Source organism: Stegostoma tigrinum, chromosome 6, assembly GCF_030684315.1.
Source record: "Stegostoma tigrinum isolate sSteTig4 chromosome 6, sSteTig4.hap1, whole genome shotgun sequence".
Lineage (NCBI taxonomy): Eukaryota > Metazoa > Chordata > Chondrichthyes > Orectolobiformes > Stegostomatidae > Stegostoma > Stegostoma tigrinum.
This window is the reverse complement of record NC_081359.1, coordinates 60,040,663-60,058,641: the sequence shown is the minus strand read 5'-3', so window position 1 is coordinate 60,058,641 and position 17,979 is coordinate 60,040,663. Positions and strand designations below refer to the sequence as shown.

The following is a 17,979-nucleotide window of genomic DNA, read 5'->3' as shown; positions in this document are numbered from 1 at the left end:
ACATCAGCCATTACCTCTGGCTTCAAGTATAAATACTTTCTTCGGTGTCTAATTGCTTCCACTCATACTTTTGCCATTTAATATGCTTACAGATGACTTTTGGATTCCCTTTTATATTGGCTGTCAGAGCATTGATACTCTGTCTTTACTCTTTAATTACTTTCTTCAGAAAAGAAAACAACCTCTAGCAATTCCTTTGTCTTTTGCAACGATTCTCCATACTAATGTCCTCACTTGCTCCACCTCCACCAACAGTATAAAAACCACCATTTTCCAACTTCTTTCCATTCTGAAAAAGTCATATCAGGGCAGGATTTAATTAATAGTGGGGCCCTGCAGAGTTATAAGGAGAAGCTGGGCATATTTCACTGGAGCATCGTAAGCTGAGGGGTGACCTTAAAGAGGTTTATAAAATCATGAGGAGCATAGATAAGGTGAATAGCCAAGGACTTTTCCACAGGGTAGGGGAGTACAAAGCTAAAGAGGATAAGTTTAAGAATGAGAAGGGAAAGATTTAAATGGGACTTGAGGGGCAACCTATTCACATAGAGGGCGGTGCACATATGGAATGAGCTACCAGAAGAAGTGGTAGAGGCAAGAAGAATTACAACATTTAAAAGATATTTGGACAGATACATGGATAGGAAGGATATAGGCTGAATGCAGGCAAATGGGAGTAGTTGAGTTTGGGAAACCTGGTCAGCATGGATGAATTAGGCCAAAACGTCTATTTCCATGCTTTATGACTCAAAACATTAACTCTGCTTCTCTCTCTAAAGATACTGTTAGACCTATTAAGTTTCGCTAGCATTCTGTTTATTCACCATTATCCCTGTCTTAAATAAGTGACCCCTCATTCTGAGATTATGCCATCCGGTGCTAGATTCTCCCAAAGGGGAGGCAATGGCCTAGTGGCATTATTGCTGGACTATTAATCCATTGACCCAGATAGTGTTCTGGGGACCCGGGTTCAAATCCCACCAGGGCAAATAGTGGAATTTGAATTCAATAAATATCTGGAACTAAGAATCTAATGATGACTGTGAATCCATTGTCAATTGTCAGGAAAAACCCCTCTGGTTCACTAACGACCTTTAGGGAAGGAAATTGCCATCCTTGGCCTACATGTGACTCCAGGCCCACAACAATGTGGTTGACTCAACTGCCCTATGGGCCATAAATACTGCCTGGCCAGTAATGCCCTCATCCCATGAATGAATGAAGAAAGGGAAACACCTGTCCTCATCTATGCTGTGAAGCCCTCTAAAAATCTTAAATGTTTTAATAAGGTTGCCTCTAATTCTTCTAAACTCCAATGAATACAGGCCCAATCTACTCAATCTTTCTTCATAAGAAAATCTGCAGTGTATGATATGTTGGTAGATCACAGATGCAGACTTACATGGTGAACTATAGTGCAGGCATGACTTAAAAAGCAGAAGGACTGATATCAAATATTTCTGGATAAAAAATATTTAAGAATAATAGGGAAGGAAAGAAAGAATTGTGGGCAGATTAAGGAGAATATAAAACTGTGTGGGAGAGAAAGGCGGTCTTGGAGAGTTGAAGGAAAGAATCAATTTGTTAGAAACCACAAAAAAAAAGCCAGCGTTTCATTCGTGGATGCATTATTTTGGGGTCCAACTAGAGAAGCAAAAATTTACAAAGAAATAACAGAGGTACAAAATCTACAGTGTAGTTATAATTTGGAAGTTTAATTATCCTAATTAAATTGGGATATTACTCATGTAAAGACCAGAATTTTTAAGAGTTTGCTCAGGAGAAATCATAGGATCAGTACTTTTTCTGAACAAAAGCAAAGTTACTGGAAAAGCTCAGCAGGTCTGGCAGCATCTGTGGAGAAGAAAACAGAGTTAACGTTTCGGGTCCGGTGACCCTTCTTCAGAACTGATGGTGGCTGGGAAAACGTCAGTTTATATGCAGAAAATAGGGAGCTGCGTGGGGTAGGGAATAAACGATAGGATTGAGCCCATAGAGAGAGAAAGACAGCTGGACAGATTAAGGAGTTGCTAACAACCAGGCTGGGAGGGTGTCTGGAGGGAATGGTCCCCGCGGAAGGTGGACAAGAGAGGGGAGGAGAATGGGACACAAATTCCCCTCCCCTCCCTTGTCCACCTTCCACAGGGACCGTTCCCTCCGGGACACCCTGGTCCATACCTCCTTCATCCCCAACCCCTCCTCAAAAACCTACAGCACCTTCCCCTGTAACCAAAAGGTGCAACACCTGCGCATTTACCTCCTCCCTCCCCACTATCCAAGGGCCCAAACATACCTTCCAGGCGAAGCAACACTTCACCTGCACTTGCCAGAATCTAGTCTACTGCATTTGCTGCTCACTATGTGGCCTCCTCTACATTGGGGAAATGAAGCGTAGACTTGGCAACTGCTTCGCAAAACAAAACCTGAACTACCTGTTGCCTGCCACTTCAATGCACCACCCTGCTCCCTGGTCAATATCTGTGTCTCTGGCTTGCTAGTGTTCCAGTGAAGCCCAATGCAAGCTGGAGGAACAACACCTCATTTGCCGCTTGGGGACCCTACAGCCCTCCGGACTCCATAATGAGTTCAATAATTTTTAGGGCCTAAACTCCCCCACGTCCCAGTCCCCAACCCCACACACCTTGTTACCACATAGCCTGCCAATACACACCCCATGTTGTTAGTCATCAGCAACTCCTCACCCTCCCAGCCTGATTGTTAGCAACTCCTTAATCTGTCCAGCTGTCTTTCTCTCTCTGGGCTCTATCCTATCGTTTACTCCCTATTTTCTGCATATAAGCTGACATTTTCCCAGGCACCATCAGTTCTGATGAAGGGTCACTGGACTGGAAACATTAACTCTGTTTTCTCCTCCACAGATGCTGCCAGACCTGCTGAGCTTTTCCAGCAACTTTGTTTTTGTTCCTGATTTACAGCATCCACAGTTCTTTTGGTCTTTATTCAGTACGTTTCCTGGTTGTCCGAGGAAGGAGACAGTGCTGTTCTGGGGGAAACGAGGTGGCACCAGATAATGAAGTACCAGTTGGTAACTATTTAGAGGACAGTTAACATAGATTTAAATTAGCAATGGAAAATTACTTTATTGACTCCATATAGGTAGAAGTAAGAACTAACAAGATGAGAAGACATTGATGGGAGTAGTGTAAAAGTCTAAACAGTAGCTGATCTATAGAACCAACAATAAATTATAAGATGCAAAGAATAAATTATGAGAAGGTGAAAGCATCTTAAAAAAGGCGGATAATAATTGTGGGTGGCTTTCATCTTAAGGTGTTCTATGAAAATCAAATTGGCAGCAATTACAATGAGGAATAATTCATAGAGTTTCATATGTTGATGTTTTGTAAATATCCCCAATAACGGATCAGGCTATTTTGTATCTAGTAATGTGCAATGAGGTAGTTTTAATAAATTGTGTCAGAAGAGATTCCGCAGGGAACAGAGACCTGACATGATAAAAGTTAGCATTCAGCTTAAGGAGGAGAAGCGTTGGTCAGAAACAACTATTGTACAATTAAATAAGGGCATTTACAAAGAAATAAGGGCAGATGGGTAAGGCAAACCACAGCAACTTTATACAGTGGCTTGGGAGGGGTTGCTGAAGATAGGGGCTTTGGGGGTGCAGATGCATAGTTCCCTGAAAGTGAAGTCACAGGTGACAGGGCGGTGAAGGAGGCATTTGGCATGCTTGCCTTCATTGGTCAGCACATCATGTTGCAGATCTACAGGACATTGGTGAGGCTTCTTTTAGAATATTGCATTCAATTCTGGTCTCTCTGCAATAGGAAGGATGTTGTAAAACTTGAAAGGGTTTGGAAAAGATTTCCGAGGATATTGCCAGGGTTTGAGAGTTTGAGTTACAGGGAAAGGCTGAATAGGCTGGAGCTTTTCTCCCTGGAGCATCAGAGGCTGAGGGCTGAGGGGCATAGATGGGGTTTTCCACGATAAGGGAGTCCAAAACTAGAGGGCATAGGTTTAAGGCGAGAGAGGAAAGATTTAAAAAGGCATCTAGGGGTGAACTTTTTCATGCAGAAGGTGGTGCTAGGGGAGTGGTGGAGGCGGGTACAATTATAACATTTAAAAAGGCATCTGGATGGGTACATGAATAGGTTAGGCTGATAGGGAGATAGGTCAAATGCTGGCAAAGTGAGAATAGTTCGGTTTAGGATATCTGGTCGGCATGAATGAATTGGACCAAGGGGTCTATTTTGATGTTATATGACTGAGTTGGCCGGTGGACTGAAAACATGTTCAGCAGAAAAGACAGCTGAGAAACCACAGCAGATGCTTAAAAAAAAGGCCATGACTCACAGTAAATATCTATCTCAGTGAGGAAGAAGGATTCTATGAAGGGGTTAACCATGAATAACCAAGGAAGTTAAGGGTACAATCAAATGGAAGAAAAAAAATGCAATATGGCAAAGATTAAAGGTAAACTAGAGAACGGAGATAGTTTTAAAAGTCAACAAAAGATGCCTGAAGGAAGAAGAAATTGATTAAATAAATCATGTGGACAAAGTAGCAAGTAATATAAAAAAGATAGTAAAAATAGGAGCTAACAAATAGTAAGATATATAAAAAAAAGAAAAATGAAAGTGAACACAGGCACCTAAAAGATGAGGCTGAGGAAATAATAATGGCAATTCAGGAAATGGCAGAGGTGAATAAATAATTTGCATCAGTCTTCACTAGAAACATTCTAATTACGTTCTGAAATTACTAAATAATAAAAGGCCCAATGTGGGGAAGAAATAAACACAATAACTATCATTAGAGGAAAGGCACAAAGGAAACTAATGGCTTAAAGGCTGATAAGTTAATTGGACAAGATGGGTTGCATCCTAGAATTTGCATCCTAGAAGTAATGATTGCGATAGTAGATATATAAGTAGTATTCTCTCAAGAATCCTTAGATTTGGAAAAAGGCTCAGGTGTATTGGAAAATTGTCAATATAATACTCTTATTCAACAAAAGGGAGGAAGACAAGAAGACGAAGGAACTATAAGGGAGTTAAATTAGCATTTGGCAGCAGGAAAATGCTGGAGTCTATTATAAAGAATGTATTAGCTGAACATTCAGAAGTACACAAAATTAAACAGAAACATCACAGCTTCAGAAGGGGAAATCATGAATTAAAAATTTATTACAGTTCTTTGAGGAGGTAGCAAGTAGCATAGATAAAGGGAGACCAATAGATGAAATATGTTTGGATTTCCAACAGGTTATCCAATAAACTACTGCACATAAGGTGAATATTAAGATAAGACACCATGGTGTTGTGGACATTATATCAGTTGGCTGGAGGATTGGCTAGCTAATAACAGAGAGAAAGTTGAACATTGGAAATCAAAATTGTAAAGATGGCTTTTTCATTCAACCATTTCTAGTCATTCTGAATGTCAGTAGTAACAAATATTATGCTCTTACCTGCAATATCAAATCAAACTTAGCTCTTGGCCATGATCATTACAATGTTATCTTTTAGTAATATTAGAAAATACATTTATAGAAAACTTTTTATATAGATTACATAGGGGGTGTCTTCTTTAGAATGACATGGTAAAAGTTTTGAGTACTCTGATCACGATGTTTAGAGTAATGTGAAAGGTTTACAATGATAATGGAAGCAAAATATACATACTGAATCAAGAGATCTATCCATTCTTCTTTCAGAAAGCTTTGGTGCAAGATGGAGTAATGGGTGCACAGCAGACAACTACAACAACAAAAAAAAAGATAAACACCAGATAACATTTGGAGATTACTCAAATTTTCAAACAATCCAATCTTGGTAACATTTAAAAAAAAATCAGATATTAAATGGTTGAACAGATTTATCCCATTGACAGATTATTTAAGGATTAATTGCAATTAAGATAGCATGATTTTTGCCTGGTCTTGCATGGCATGGGTCACTGGCAGTACCAACATTTGTTGCTCAACCTGAATCAGCCTTGAGGTAACAAAGGTATAGAACTGGATGAACACAGCAGGCCAAGCAGAAGGGTCTAGGCCCGAAAAGTCAGCCTTCCTGCTCCTCTGATGCTGCTTGGCCTGCCGTGTTCATCCAGTTCTACACCTTGTTATGTCAGATTCTCCAGCATCTGCAGTTCCTACTATTTCTCAGCCTTGAACTGAATGGTTGGCTTTCTAGGTCGTTTCAATGAATAATTAAATGATGTTTGAAAGTTTAATATTCACTCTTAATCATTAAAGTATTTTAATCTTAGATTATAGGGAAAAGTTATATTTAAACTTGCACAAATAAATTTATGAATTCATAAGAGATTTATTGTAAAGAAGTGATTTCTTTACTATCGGCAATTATAGATAGTAAAATAATTTAATTCCTATCATGCCAATATGATAGCACAGATATGTGAGCACTATTACTAAAACATTAACTGAAAATACTTACTGCATTTTTCAGATGTGGTGTTTGCGTTTTGGAGTAATGAAATAAAAACTGTATCAGAGAAAAACAGGACTTCATTAATGTACAATGAGGCAGGCAAATTTCACAATTTTAATCTGCAAGTAAAATAATAAACACGTACTCACTCTTTTATACATACCCATACTATCATCACCCTAGAGTAGGTGTAATGACAGAATATTTCGTAAGTTAACAGCAGTCGTAATTTGTAACAGAAACAAACCTTTGAATTTCGTAATTACAAAAAAGAAAATGGCAGTGTCTGGATTTGAGAGAAAATGTGTAAAATAATTTCAATGGATTCAAATACTCGCCTCAGTTCTTGGCATATTTTGTAGGATGGTATTGCAAAAGTCCATAACAAATTTAGTGAGCTGAAATGCAAATATTTCATGTATGTTAATTAGCATAAACATAACAAAGATGTTAGGTCTTAAATTCCAATATTGTTTTGGTTCTGAGCAACTGCCCCCTCTCCCCTGCATTGCTCATTCCATTTCACCTAAAAGAATTGGGACCTTAGACACTGGAATTGCCTAACATTGAATGGCAATATTAATTAGCATTGAATGTTAGGTGGAACAAGTCATCTAAACATCATTTTCTCCTTCCATTATCCTTCTGTCAAAGGGGTAACTTCTTCCTAAACCAAAGTGTTTTCTCTATATCAGGTGATGATAACATTGAACTACTGTGAAGATTTATGCATGCTAAGGAAAACATGTTAGCTCCTTTAACATAAGAAACTGACCATAGATATTGTAGTTTTGAAAAATCCAACAGATATTTACTACAACTAACTATTGTGTAAAAACATTATATTTCTGAGGCATGTACGTTTCTGGATTTATTACAACAAAGGAACATTCTTCCAGTAGTGTGTCATGCTTCAATTGATCCAAGTTAAGATAAAATTTGGAATCCTTAGGCCCTCAAGTAATGAGCAATAATAAAGTAACAACATCATGATAATCTCTTTTAAAGATTTATTGATTCCCTGACAAAACACAAAAACAACATCTGATGAAGGGTCTAGGCCCGAAACGTCAGCTTTTGTGGTCCTGAGATGCTGCTGGGCCTGCTGTGTTCATCCAGCCCCACATTTTATTATCACAAAAACAACATCTCTCCGGCCAGTGAAATAACCTTTAATCCCAGTGGTTTATCTTACTTCAAGCTCAGGTTACATGTGAATGGTCAACAAAGCAAACCAAAATGCCAATTAGTCTACAATGAGTAACAATATTGAAACTCAGAGACCTTATAATGATTTATACTACCATTTTCATGTACTCTAAAAACTCAAGAGTGCAAAAGGAAGACCAAAAGGTCACAAAGGAGGAAAGGTGCAGTTCATTTCCCTGGCTGTGCTGAGCGAACTGATTTCTTTTAACACAATAGTAAGGCATAGTGATCCCAGACTAGACTAGGTCCAATTTAAAAAGTTATCCTTTGCATCTGTAAGAAAATCAGGAAAGAAAAAGAGGATTTGATAGATGTCAGAAAAAAAATTCAATAGAAAAGAATGAACGTGTACGTCAGTGCCCACTTCCATGGAAATAGGATCAAAAGTGACAGCTATGATCAATTCCAGAGAAACAGCAAAGGCATGAAGTTTCCTTGGAAAACTTGTGTTCTCCTGAGTCTCATCGCACAGCTTAAGCTACTAAGCCATCACACTCAGTTACTATTGCATTCAAATAGTCTTTGTTTTTAAAGATGCCTTTAGGATACCTTAGGCATCATGGATAATATCTTCTAGTCAAAGAACCATTATTGCATTAGGCAAGTCACGGTTACACTGCTTTTAAGTACAAAACCTTCTTGATAGATAGTAAAGAGCTGTGGGGTTTTTGGAAAGCAGGGTTGGCTGAGATTCAGCACTTAACTATTCAATAATTTAGCTAAATGGCCATTCACAAAATGTGATCAACATCTCAGAAGGCTGTTTGACCACCTTTTGACAAAAAAAAGCACAACATGACTTGTCTTGTACTAAGAAAAATAATGTCCTTATGTTATTGCACTTAAAGAATATCCAATAAAAAAAAAACATCAAAAAAGGTTACAGACAAATACATTTACTCCCCCTGTGTCTTTGCAAAGAAGAAAATAAAATTTCTTATTTTACCTGAGGCTGTGTCTGAAGTGCCCTCCAATGAGTGAAACACAAAGCCAAATTCTAAAAGTGGAGAAAACAAGATCACAATTACATTCACATTATTTTGCTCATCCCTGAGGAATGTAATTTGTTTTTAAAAGTTAGGCAATGCCAACCACAAAATCCAGCAAACATTTGAGTCATTAATATTACCTCTGCGTTGTTATTGTCCCATTCTTCAAAATAGTCTTGGAAGTGATGTGGAGAACCTACCAACAGGGATAAATAAGTGTGATGGATGCAAATGGACAAAGAACACAATAAGTACAAATAATTACACTAACATTGAAGCATGGGAATTTGGAGAAAAAAAGTGTATAACCAAATCAACAAAGAAGTAGAGCTGAAATTTAGTTCATATAAAACAGGTATTTGTATTTGAATTTTCCTTTGACTTTACAGTGGTATTGAGATGAATGAGAATAGGAAATGTGACACTGTTGTTATGCAGGATTACCATCCATCTTCGCTTCTGAAATAACTCCACAGAGGCCAGTATCCCATCCCCAAGTCACACTTTATTTACACGTGCACAGTCCTTGATTTTAGGACTGCCTCTTCAGAGTCAGGTCTCAGCGTGCAGTATCTCTGACACATCCCTTTCTATCCATCAGCCAGGGCTCCCTGATTGGGCCAGATTAACAGTCCCAATCGGGAAACTCATATTCTATGATGTCTAGCTGTCTGACCTCATTACAATCACTACAACTTCCATTTAAATGGGAAGACATATTTAAATTAACTATCAAAGAAGCAGGTATCAAATATCCCTTGTGCTTTTGTTGTTAAAAGCATGCATTGAGTGCTAATTGCATCTTGATAAAATGCATGTCAAGCATTGCTGGATATTACAGAAAAAGCAGAATTGAATGCACAAGTCCAGCAAGGCATGACTTTTGTCAATATCAGAACTTGAGAGATCCGGAGACACTCTTCTTTTAAAAATACGCTAATGAGATCTGCAAACTTCTAACTCTTCAGCAGGACAAAAGCATCTTGATCCTGTGTCCAGTCATATTATCTATATTTATGTTGCAGTAATACCTGATCACTCATGCTCTATCAGCTTGCTTGTTCTCATCCGGCAGATTCTCAAAGTCCATTGGTAGAATGTCTCCAAAATTGGTATTTGTTGTGATCAGTTGTGTTTTTGTAGTGAAGTGCTGCCAGGAGAATCTAATGCTTCTTCTACCTCCATTTCTTCTTCTGGGATATTCAGGAAGAAAGGCAATAGCGTCGCTTGTTAAATAGCACAGTTCTGATTGAAATTTCAGTAGAAGCTGTGACATGTTGGTACCACCTCTGACAGGTAATGCAGAATAAGGAGGAAATATTATTACTGTGATTGTCTGACTGGGACCTATCCTCCCACACCCCCTCTCCATTCCCTAAGCATTTACTTTCCTAGAAGCTCCTAAACTTGCACAAGGTGGAGGATGAGGGGATGAAGATTTGAAGTCCATTCATTATCTGTACCCAAATCTCTGGTCACTTGTTCATCGAAAGAAAATCCTTCAATAACAGCTTTCTTATCCCTGGGACATTCCAAAACAATCAAAAATGCTGTTCTTGCATATTTACTGTATAAAGGGAATATAGTAGCCTGTTTGCAAATTGCAAGGTTCTGCAACATTAGAAATCCTGGAAATGATGTTTTGATCCCAATGACCAATCTTTAGAAAAAAATAAAGAGCTCTATAATTTTGATAGTTCGATTAGCAGGGGTATAGTGTTGTTATTTGACTTTTTTCTTAAAATGGTTCAATCATGGGAGGTGGGCTTTGCTGGCTGGTCCTGCATTAATTACCTATGCCTAAGTAGTTCCACAAAGCCTCTAAAGAGCAAATTCTAGGAACTTGATTCTGCAGGACATAAGGAATAATATATTTCCAATTCTATGTGCTTATTGACCTGGAGGGAAACTTGCAGTTAGTCATGTTCCCATGTAAGTGCTGCCCTGGATTTCCTGGATGTTAGTGGCTTTGAAAGGTGCTGGCTAATGAGCCTAGAGAATTTCTGTAATGTATCTTGCAGATGCTATGCACTGCTGCCACTGAGCATTGGTGGTGAACAAGACTGAATATTTATGGTGTGGTGCCAATCTCACTGGCTGCTTATCCTGAATGGCAATAAGTTTGAGTGTTGCTGGAGCTGAATTCATCTCAGCAAGTGGAGAGTATTCCATTTCATTGGTGGCTGTGCCTTGTAGTTGGTGAAGACTTTAGGGAGTCAAGAGGTAAGTCACTCACTGCAGGATTCCTAGCCTCTGACCTGTTCTGTGCCTGTTGTTTCTATGTGCTGGTGCAGTTCAGTTTCTGGCCAGTTAACCCTCAGGGTGTTGATTGTGGAAAATTCAGTGATGGTTCGGCTGTCTGTTGTTGGAGGTGGTCAATGTCTGGCACTAGTGTTATGTGAATATTACTTGCCTTTTCTCAGCCCAAACCTGGATGTTGCACAATTTCTGTTGCATTTGGAAGTGAACTGTTTCAGCACATGAGGAGCTGCAAATGCTGCTGAATGTTGTTCAAATATCAGCGAACATCCTTATTTCTGACCTTAAAGTGGAGGGAAGGTCATGGATGGAGCAGCTGAAGATGGGTGTACTGAAGACACAACCTTGAGCAACTTCTGCAGTGATGTCCTGGATCTGCTATTACCAGCCTCCAAGTTACTACAACCATCTTCCTACGTGGCAGGTACGACTTCAGCTAGTGCAAAGTTTTCCCACTTGATTCCCTTGACTTCAGTTTAGCTCTTGCTCATTGATGCCCTATTTGGTCAAATGTCACATTGTTGTCACTCCCCCTCAACTCTGGAATTGAGTAGTTTTGTCCATGCTTAGACCAAGGCTGTAATGACATCAGGAGCTAAATGGTGCTGGTGGAACATTAACTGGGCACCCCTGAGTAGGTGCTCCTTGATAGCACTGTTGATGACATTCTCCATTAATTTCCTGATGATCAAGAGTGTACATTGGGGCTGATAATTGGCCAGGTTGGATTTGTCCTGTTTTCTGTGTACAAACTGCCAGAGAAAGTGGTGGATGCAAGTGGAGTTACAACATTTAAAACACATTGGGTAAGTTCATGAATAGGAAAGATTGAGGGATAAGGGCCAGATGCAGGCAAATGGGATTAATTTAGTTTGGGAACATGTTTGGTGTGGACTGGTTGGACTGAAGGGTCTGCTGCCATGCTGTATGTCTCTATAAAAAGACAGAAAGAAACCTTCAGCACAGGAACAGGCCCTTTGGCCCTCCAAGCCTGCACTGATCAAGGTCCTCTGTTTAACCTGTCATCTATTTTCTAAGGGTCTGTGTCCATTTCCTCCCTGCCCATCCATGTACCTGTCCAAATATATCTTAAAAGACGCTAACATGTCTGCATCTACCACCTCCGCTGGCAACACGTTCCAGGCACCCACCACCCTCTGTGTAAAGAACTTTCCACACATATCTCCCTTAAACTTTCCTCCTCTCACTTTGAGGTCATGACCCCTAGTAATCACATTCCCCACTCTGGGAAAAAGCTTTTTGCTATCCACCCTGTCTATACCCCTCATGATTTTGTAGACCTCAAAATCTCCATCTTTCTAATGAAAGAAATCCTAATCTACTCAAGCTCTCTTCATAGCTAGCACCCACCACTGGAATTTTGCAGAGCCTTTGCAGTATCTGATGCATCCAGCCATTTCTTCATAGTAGAAGGAGGGAAATTCGAGTGTAAAGTAGCAAGATTACTTTTTATTCACGTGATTGTTATTATTGAATAGAATTAATTGTGGTAAGTTGGTGCTTACGGGTGGATTGCAGCAGTTCAAGAAGGCAGCTCACCACCACCTTCTCAACGGCAACTAGGGACAGGCCATAGATGCTGGCCAGCCAATGACACCCACATTCACCACCACTCCCCCTCCCCCACAAAAATTTTTTTTTAAAAAAGTCAGCCGAAGTCACGCTCATCGAGTCACTGTTGGTGAAGTTAAAATAAACTCAAGCAGTTCATCTACTTGAAACTGTTGCAAGGGTGCAACATATTGAAAAATCTCATAAGGAAGATATCATGGCAGATGGGTACTAATGTTTACGGCCTTGCTCTGAACAACGGTTTGTGGACATTGAGTTGAGAGCGTTGAAAACGTTTTGCTATTACCCCAAGCAGAGCAAAAAAAACAATATAATTTCAGGCCAATGTCTAAAAGGTACCCTGCCCGTTACCGCTCAGTGTGAAGGTATTCAGGTATGATCAATTTTCACATTTCCCCCCTTCACAACTATTATTGTCCGGCTTGTAGAAGTTCATTTTTGATCTGTTCAGGATCCGTGCAACTGAACTAATTTAAAATGAGCGTACTTTGTTGAGTTCGTAGAGTATTCGCCAGTTTCTCGTAAACCTTTGGGATTTGAGAGATCAGTTCGATTAATAGCAGCGAACACTCCTACAAAGTAGAAGCAGTTTGTTTTAGCTTTAGTTTACTTCGAATTAGTGACACACAATCTGCACCATGACAAGGCTAATACCAAAAGCAAACATCTTTTCCGAGTGCGTTTTAATCGCTTCATAACGAATCAAGTTAAACCAATTTTGCAAATTAGACTCCCTAAGTTAAAGAAACGCAATCATCTAACCTTTAAATCTCAAAGATCAGAAGCATTGCGTCCTGTTCTGCACATGGACTCGCAATGAGAAAGAGGACATTCAGCTCATTGAACCTGCTCAAGTACTATGAAGGTGCAGTTTTCCAAACTATAAATTACATCTCACTTTAAACCACAAAACAAATAGACAAAAACACCACAATTCTGAGGAAGGATCACCAGACCCGAAACACTAACTTTTCTCCTTCACAAATGTTGCCAAACCTGCTAAGCTTTGCCAGCAACTTCTGTTCTTGTTCCTGATTTACAGCATCTGCAGTTCCTTCGGTGCTTAAAAGCGACACAATTATTCATCCAAAGCAAATATCGCTGTAATGAGATTAAATAGGTTCTACTAAACAGCGAAGCTGGTTTTAAAAGAGTGATAAAGTTGCACGAAGACACAAAGTAAAACAAAAGCCCAGATTTTTCAAATGCAACGGCTATTTCAGAAACAACTTAAATCGACCTAGAACCGTGATATGGCGTTACTGCTGCAATTTGTAAACTTTGTATCGGAAGACCTTTATTTGGATAAATACAAGGAAAAAAAAACACACAAGCTGGTCTTTTTCGTCAAAATCCTACGAACCTGAGCTTAAAGGCAAAGCAGACAGACAACACCAGAGCAGAAAGCGATGCACTTGTGAGCTGCCCCTCATTTCGGCGCTCTTGCTTGCTGGAGTCCTCGCAACTCGCTACCGAGGTGGGAGCAACCATCCGTTTATATAGAGCCTCACGGCTCCTGTGCCAAATCAGCTCTCAGTGGGTGTCCCCATCACCGTGTAAATGTCACACTGCGCTCTTGTTTATTAGGCAATCTCCCCGCTGATCAGCAGCACACTTCAAACCTCACTTAAGTAAAGTTAATAAGACTAGCAGGAACTACTTCTTTACGACGCAGAAGGGAGTTTAATTAAATGTCACACAAAATTACACTTTGGAGACACGGGAACCTGATGTACATGTATGTTGCACATGCTTTTTGCATTTCCGTACAGACTGTACCGCCATTTACTATCAACCTGCAGAATTAATCATGGCAAATGACAAAAATTACGAGGGGAACGCTCCCAAAACGTTAGCTCCAGATCAAACAAGTTTAGCAGAGAAAGGCGCCCCGGATGCGATAGAGTAAAAGGAGCTTTTTGTGAATGGTTTTCAGCTACAGAAGGGTCAAGTGGCAGCGCGGATGCCAGAAGATGGGAAACAATGTCTAAAAGTGACAGTGTTAATGTCTGCGCTTGAAACAAAGAACTCCCGGCACATTGCAGGCAAAGGGAAAAACCTGCGGCACTGAGAAATCTCAGCGGTCACCCTGGGAATAACGACAAGACCCGTAAGAGGTAGGAGCAGAGGTAAACCATTCAGCCCAGAGGCTGCTCTGCTATTTAATGGGATCATGGTCGACGCGATAACCCTCAACTCCAGTTTCCTGCAGTTTCCGCATACCCCTTGATTCCTGCACAATTTAAAGATCTGTCCATCTTAGCCTTGAATATACTGAAGGACCCAGACCCAGATTTTACAGTCCTCTGTGGTAAAGAATTCCATTGATGCGCTACTCCCTGAGAGAAAAAGAAAACATTCTCCATACTAAATAAAGACCCCTTATCCTGAGATTATTCCCTTTCATCCTCAATTTTTTCCATAAGGGGAAAACGATCTCTCCTCATCCACCCTGTTAAGCGCCCTAAGAAACTTATGTGTTTCAGTAAGGTTGCCTGTCATTCTTCCAGACTCTACTCAATGAGAACATAAAAACATAAACTAGGAACAGGAGGAGGCAATTCAGCCCTGAGTCTGCTCTGATATTTGAATCATTCATGTCTGATCCTGTCTGGGCCTCAACTCCACTTTCCTACCACTCTCCACAAACCTCCAACCCATAACTAACTAAAAACCTATCCATCCTCTCATTAAATATACCCAATGGCCCAGCACCCACCACAGTCTGGGATAGTGACCCTTTGAGAGTAGTAATTTCTCTTCACCTCTGTTTGAGATCTGCCACTCCTTACAGATCTATAATCTCTTTTCCTCGAGTATCCCACTTGAAGAAGCATCCTTTCTATGTCTACTTTTTTAGCCCCCTTTTGCATCATAAGTACTTCAATCAGATCTTCTTTCATACTTGTAAAACTCAGAGAGAATAGGCCTGAACTACTCAAACTCTCTTCATAAGACAAACTGCACATCCCTGGAATCAATTTCGTGAACCTCCTCTGAACTGCCCCCAATGCAACATCACCCCTCTTCAAGTAAGTGGAGCAAAATCCAGTACTCCAGGTGCGGACTCACTGTTGCCTTGTAAAGTCGAATCAACTCTTCCATTTTTCATATTCTATTCCTCTAATAATAAATGTAAAAGCCCATTTGTCTTGAGCTTGTGATTGATCTATTGTCACATTTATTGAGATATGGAGCAAAGTGTTGTTTTCCTTGTCATATAGGCAGATTGTACCATACAAAGTACATCTCGGTAGCAGAACAGAATGCAGAATTGAATGTTACAGCCACAGAATAAGGCAGAAAAAGACAGAGATCAACATTAACATTTGCGAGGTTCATTCAAAAGTCTGATAACAGTGGGGAAGAAGCTGTTCTTGAATCTGTTCATATGTGTATTCAAACATTTATATCTTCTGCTTGATGGAAGAGAATGGGAGAGAGTATAACTGGGGTTGGAAGAGTCTTTGATCATGTTGGCTGCTCTCCCAAGGCAGCAGGAAGTACGGGTGGAGTCAATGGATAGTCAGCTGATTTACGTGATGGACTGGGCTATGTTCAAAACTCTGTAATTTCTTGAAGTCTTGGGACAAGCAGTTGCTATACCATGCTGTAATGCATCCAGATGTATGGTGTATCGATAAAAATTGGAATGTGTGTTCAGGGACTTGCTGAATTTCCTTAGCTTCCTGGAGGAAGTAGAGCCATTGATATGCTTCCTTGACAATTGCATTGACATGGGTGGTCCAGGACAGATCGTTGGTGATCATCACTCCCAGGAACTTGATGCTCTTGACCATCTTCACTTCAACACCATGGATGCAGAGAGGGGTGTGTCCTCCTCTCTGCTTCTTGAAGTCAATGACCAGCTCCTTCATTTTGCTGATGTTGGTGGAAAGATTGTTGTCTTTACACCATGCCGCTAAACACTCAATCTCTTTCCTGTATTCTGTCTCGTCATTGTTTGAGAAGTGATGTACAATTGTGATGTAATCAGCAAGCTTCTAAGTAGAGTTGGGCAGAATTTGGCCACACAGTTGTGAACACATAAGGAGTAAAGTAAGGGGCAGAATATGTGGCCTTGTGGGGGCACCGGTGTTGAGGATTATAGTGGAGCCGGTGTTGTGACCTATTCTTACCGATTGCCGCCTATGGGTCAGGAAGTCCAGGATCCAGTTACGGGATTAGAGCCGGGGTGGATTCTCGGAGTTTAGAGATGTGTTTGTTTGTAATTAAGATGTTGAAGGCAGGGCTGTAGTCAATGAGTAGAAGCCTGATCATGGTATCTTTGTTATCCAGTTGTTCCAGGGATGAATATGGGGCTAGAGAGATGTGTTTGCCAAGGACCTGTTGTGCTGATAGGCAGATTGCAAAGGATCAAGGTAGTTTGCCAGGCTTGAGTTGATGTGAGCCATGAATAACCTCTTGAAGCTCTTTACAATTATGGGGGTCAGAGCCACTGGGTGGTAGTCATTGAGGTTCATTATTGCCCGTAGACTAGTTTTCTGTGATTCATGCACAAGGACACCCAGATCCCTCTGCACTGAAGCTATCTGAAGTTTCTCTCCATTTGGAGAGCAAATTGTCTTTCTATTCCTTTGACAAAAATGGCTGACCTCACACTTATCTCCATTAAATCCCATCTGCCAAATTTTGGTGCAATCATCTAACCTATCCATGTTTATTTATAAGTTTTGTATTCCTTCAATGCAACTTAATTTCCCACCTATTTTGGTGGTATCTAGCTAATTTGGCTAAAGTGATTTCTATTCCCATATCTAAATCATTGGTATCAACTGTAAAACATTGGATACCAAGGACTGAACTGTGTGGGTACCCACTAGTTGCCTCTTCCCAACCTGGAAAGGATCAATTTAATCCAAATCTCTGCTTTCTGTTGTTTGGCTAATCCCATACCTGCGATGATAAATTACCCCTAGCCCCACGTGACTTTACCTTGTGTATTAGCCTTTTGTGTGTCACCGTATCAAATGCCTCCTTGAAGTCTAGATGTCTACATCTACATGATCCTCATTATCAAAACAGCTTGTCACATCTTCAAAGAATTGTAGCAGATTAGTCAAACACAATTTATTCCTCATAAAACCTGCTTCTCATGGATTGTATTTTAATTTTCAAAATATACTGTTATTACATAGAACATAGAACAATACAGCACAGTACAGGCCTTTCGGTCCACAATGTTGTGCCGACTTATTGTCCTACTAAGATCTATCTACCTTGCATACCCTACATTTTACTATCCTCCATGTGCCTATCCAAGAGTTGCTTAAAAGCCTCTAAAGTATCTGACTCCACTACCACTGCTGGCAGTGCATCCCACATGCCCACTACTCTCTGTGTGAAGAACCTACCTCTGACATCTCCCCCATACGTTCTTCCAATCACCTTAAAATTATGCCCCTTCATAATAGTCATTTCTGTCCCAGGGAAAAAGTCTCTGACTATCCACTGTATCTATGCCTCTCATCATC

The 17,979-nt window shown here is 40.2% G+C and overlaps 1 protein-coding gene across 1 annotated transcript; it reads right to left on the bottom strand.

Moving 5' to 3' along the window:
• Positions 1-6,760: 6,760 nt before the first annotated feature.
• LOC125453251 (neuromedin-S-like) lies at positions 6,761-13,939 on the bottom strand. Its single transcript, XM_048532573.1, has 4 exons — positions 13,848-13,939; positions 8,773-8,828; positions 8,590-8,640; positions 6,761-6,832 (listed from the first exon to the last, which is right to left on the bottom strand). Exons 1-4 carry the CDS (start codon positions 13,915-13,917, stop codon positions 6,761-6,763), a joined length of 249 nt encoding a protein of 82 aa, XP_048388530.1. The 5' UTR covers positions 13,918-13,939.
• Between the last annotated feature and the right edge of the window lie 4,040 nt (positions 13,940-17,979).

What these genes read in the sequence shown, in the direction of transcription:
- LOC125453251 (XM_048532573.1), bottom strand. Translation starts at nt 13,917, where the DNA reads ATGAGGGGCAGCTCACAAGTGCATCGCTTTCTGCTCTGGTGTTGTCTG. An exon ending in GGGACAATAACAACGCAGAG is followed by an intron (nt 8,641 to 8,772) that starts GTAATATTAATG and finishes CTCCACTTTTAG; the next exon opens with AATTTGGCTTTGTGTTTCAC. An exon ending in CACTTCAGACACAGCCTCAG is followed by an intron (nt 6,833 to 8,589) that starts GTAAAATAAGAA and finishes TTTGCATTTCAG; the next exon opens with CTCACTAAATTTGTTATGGA.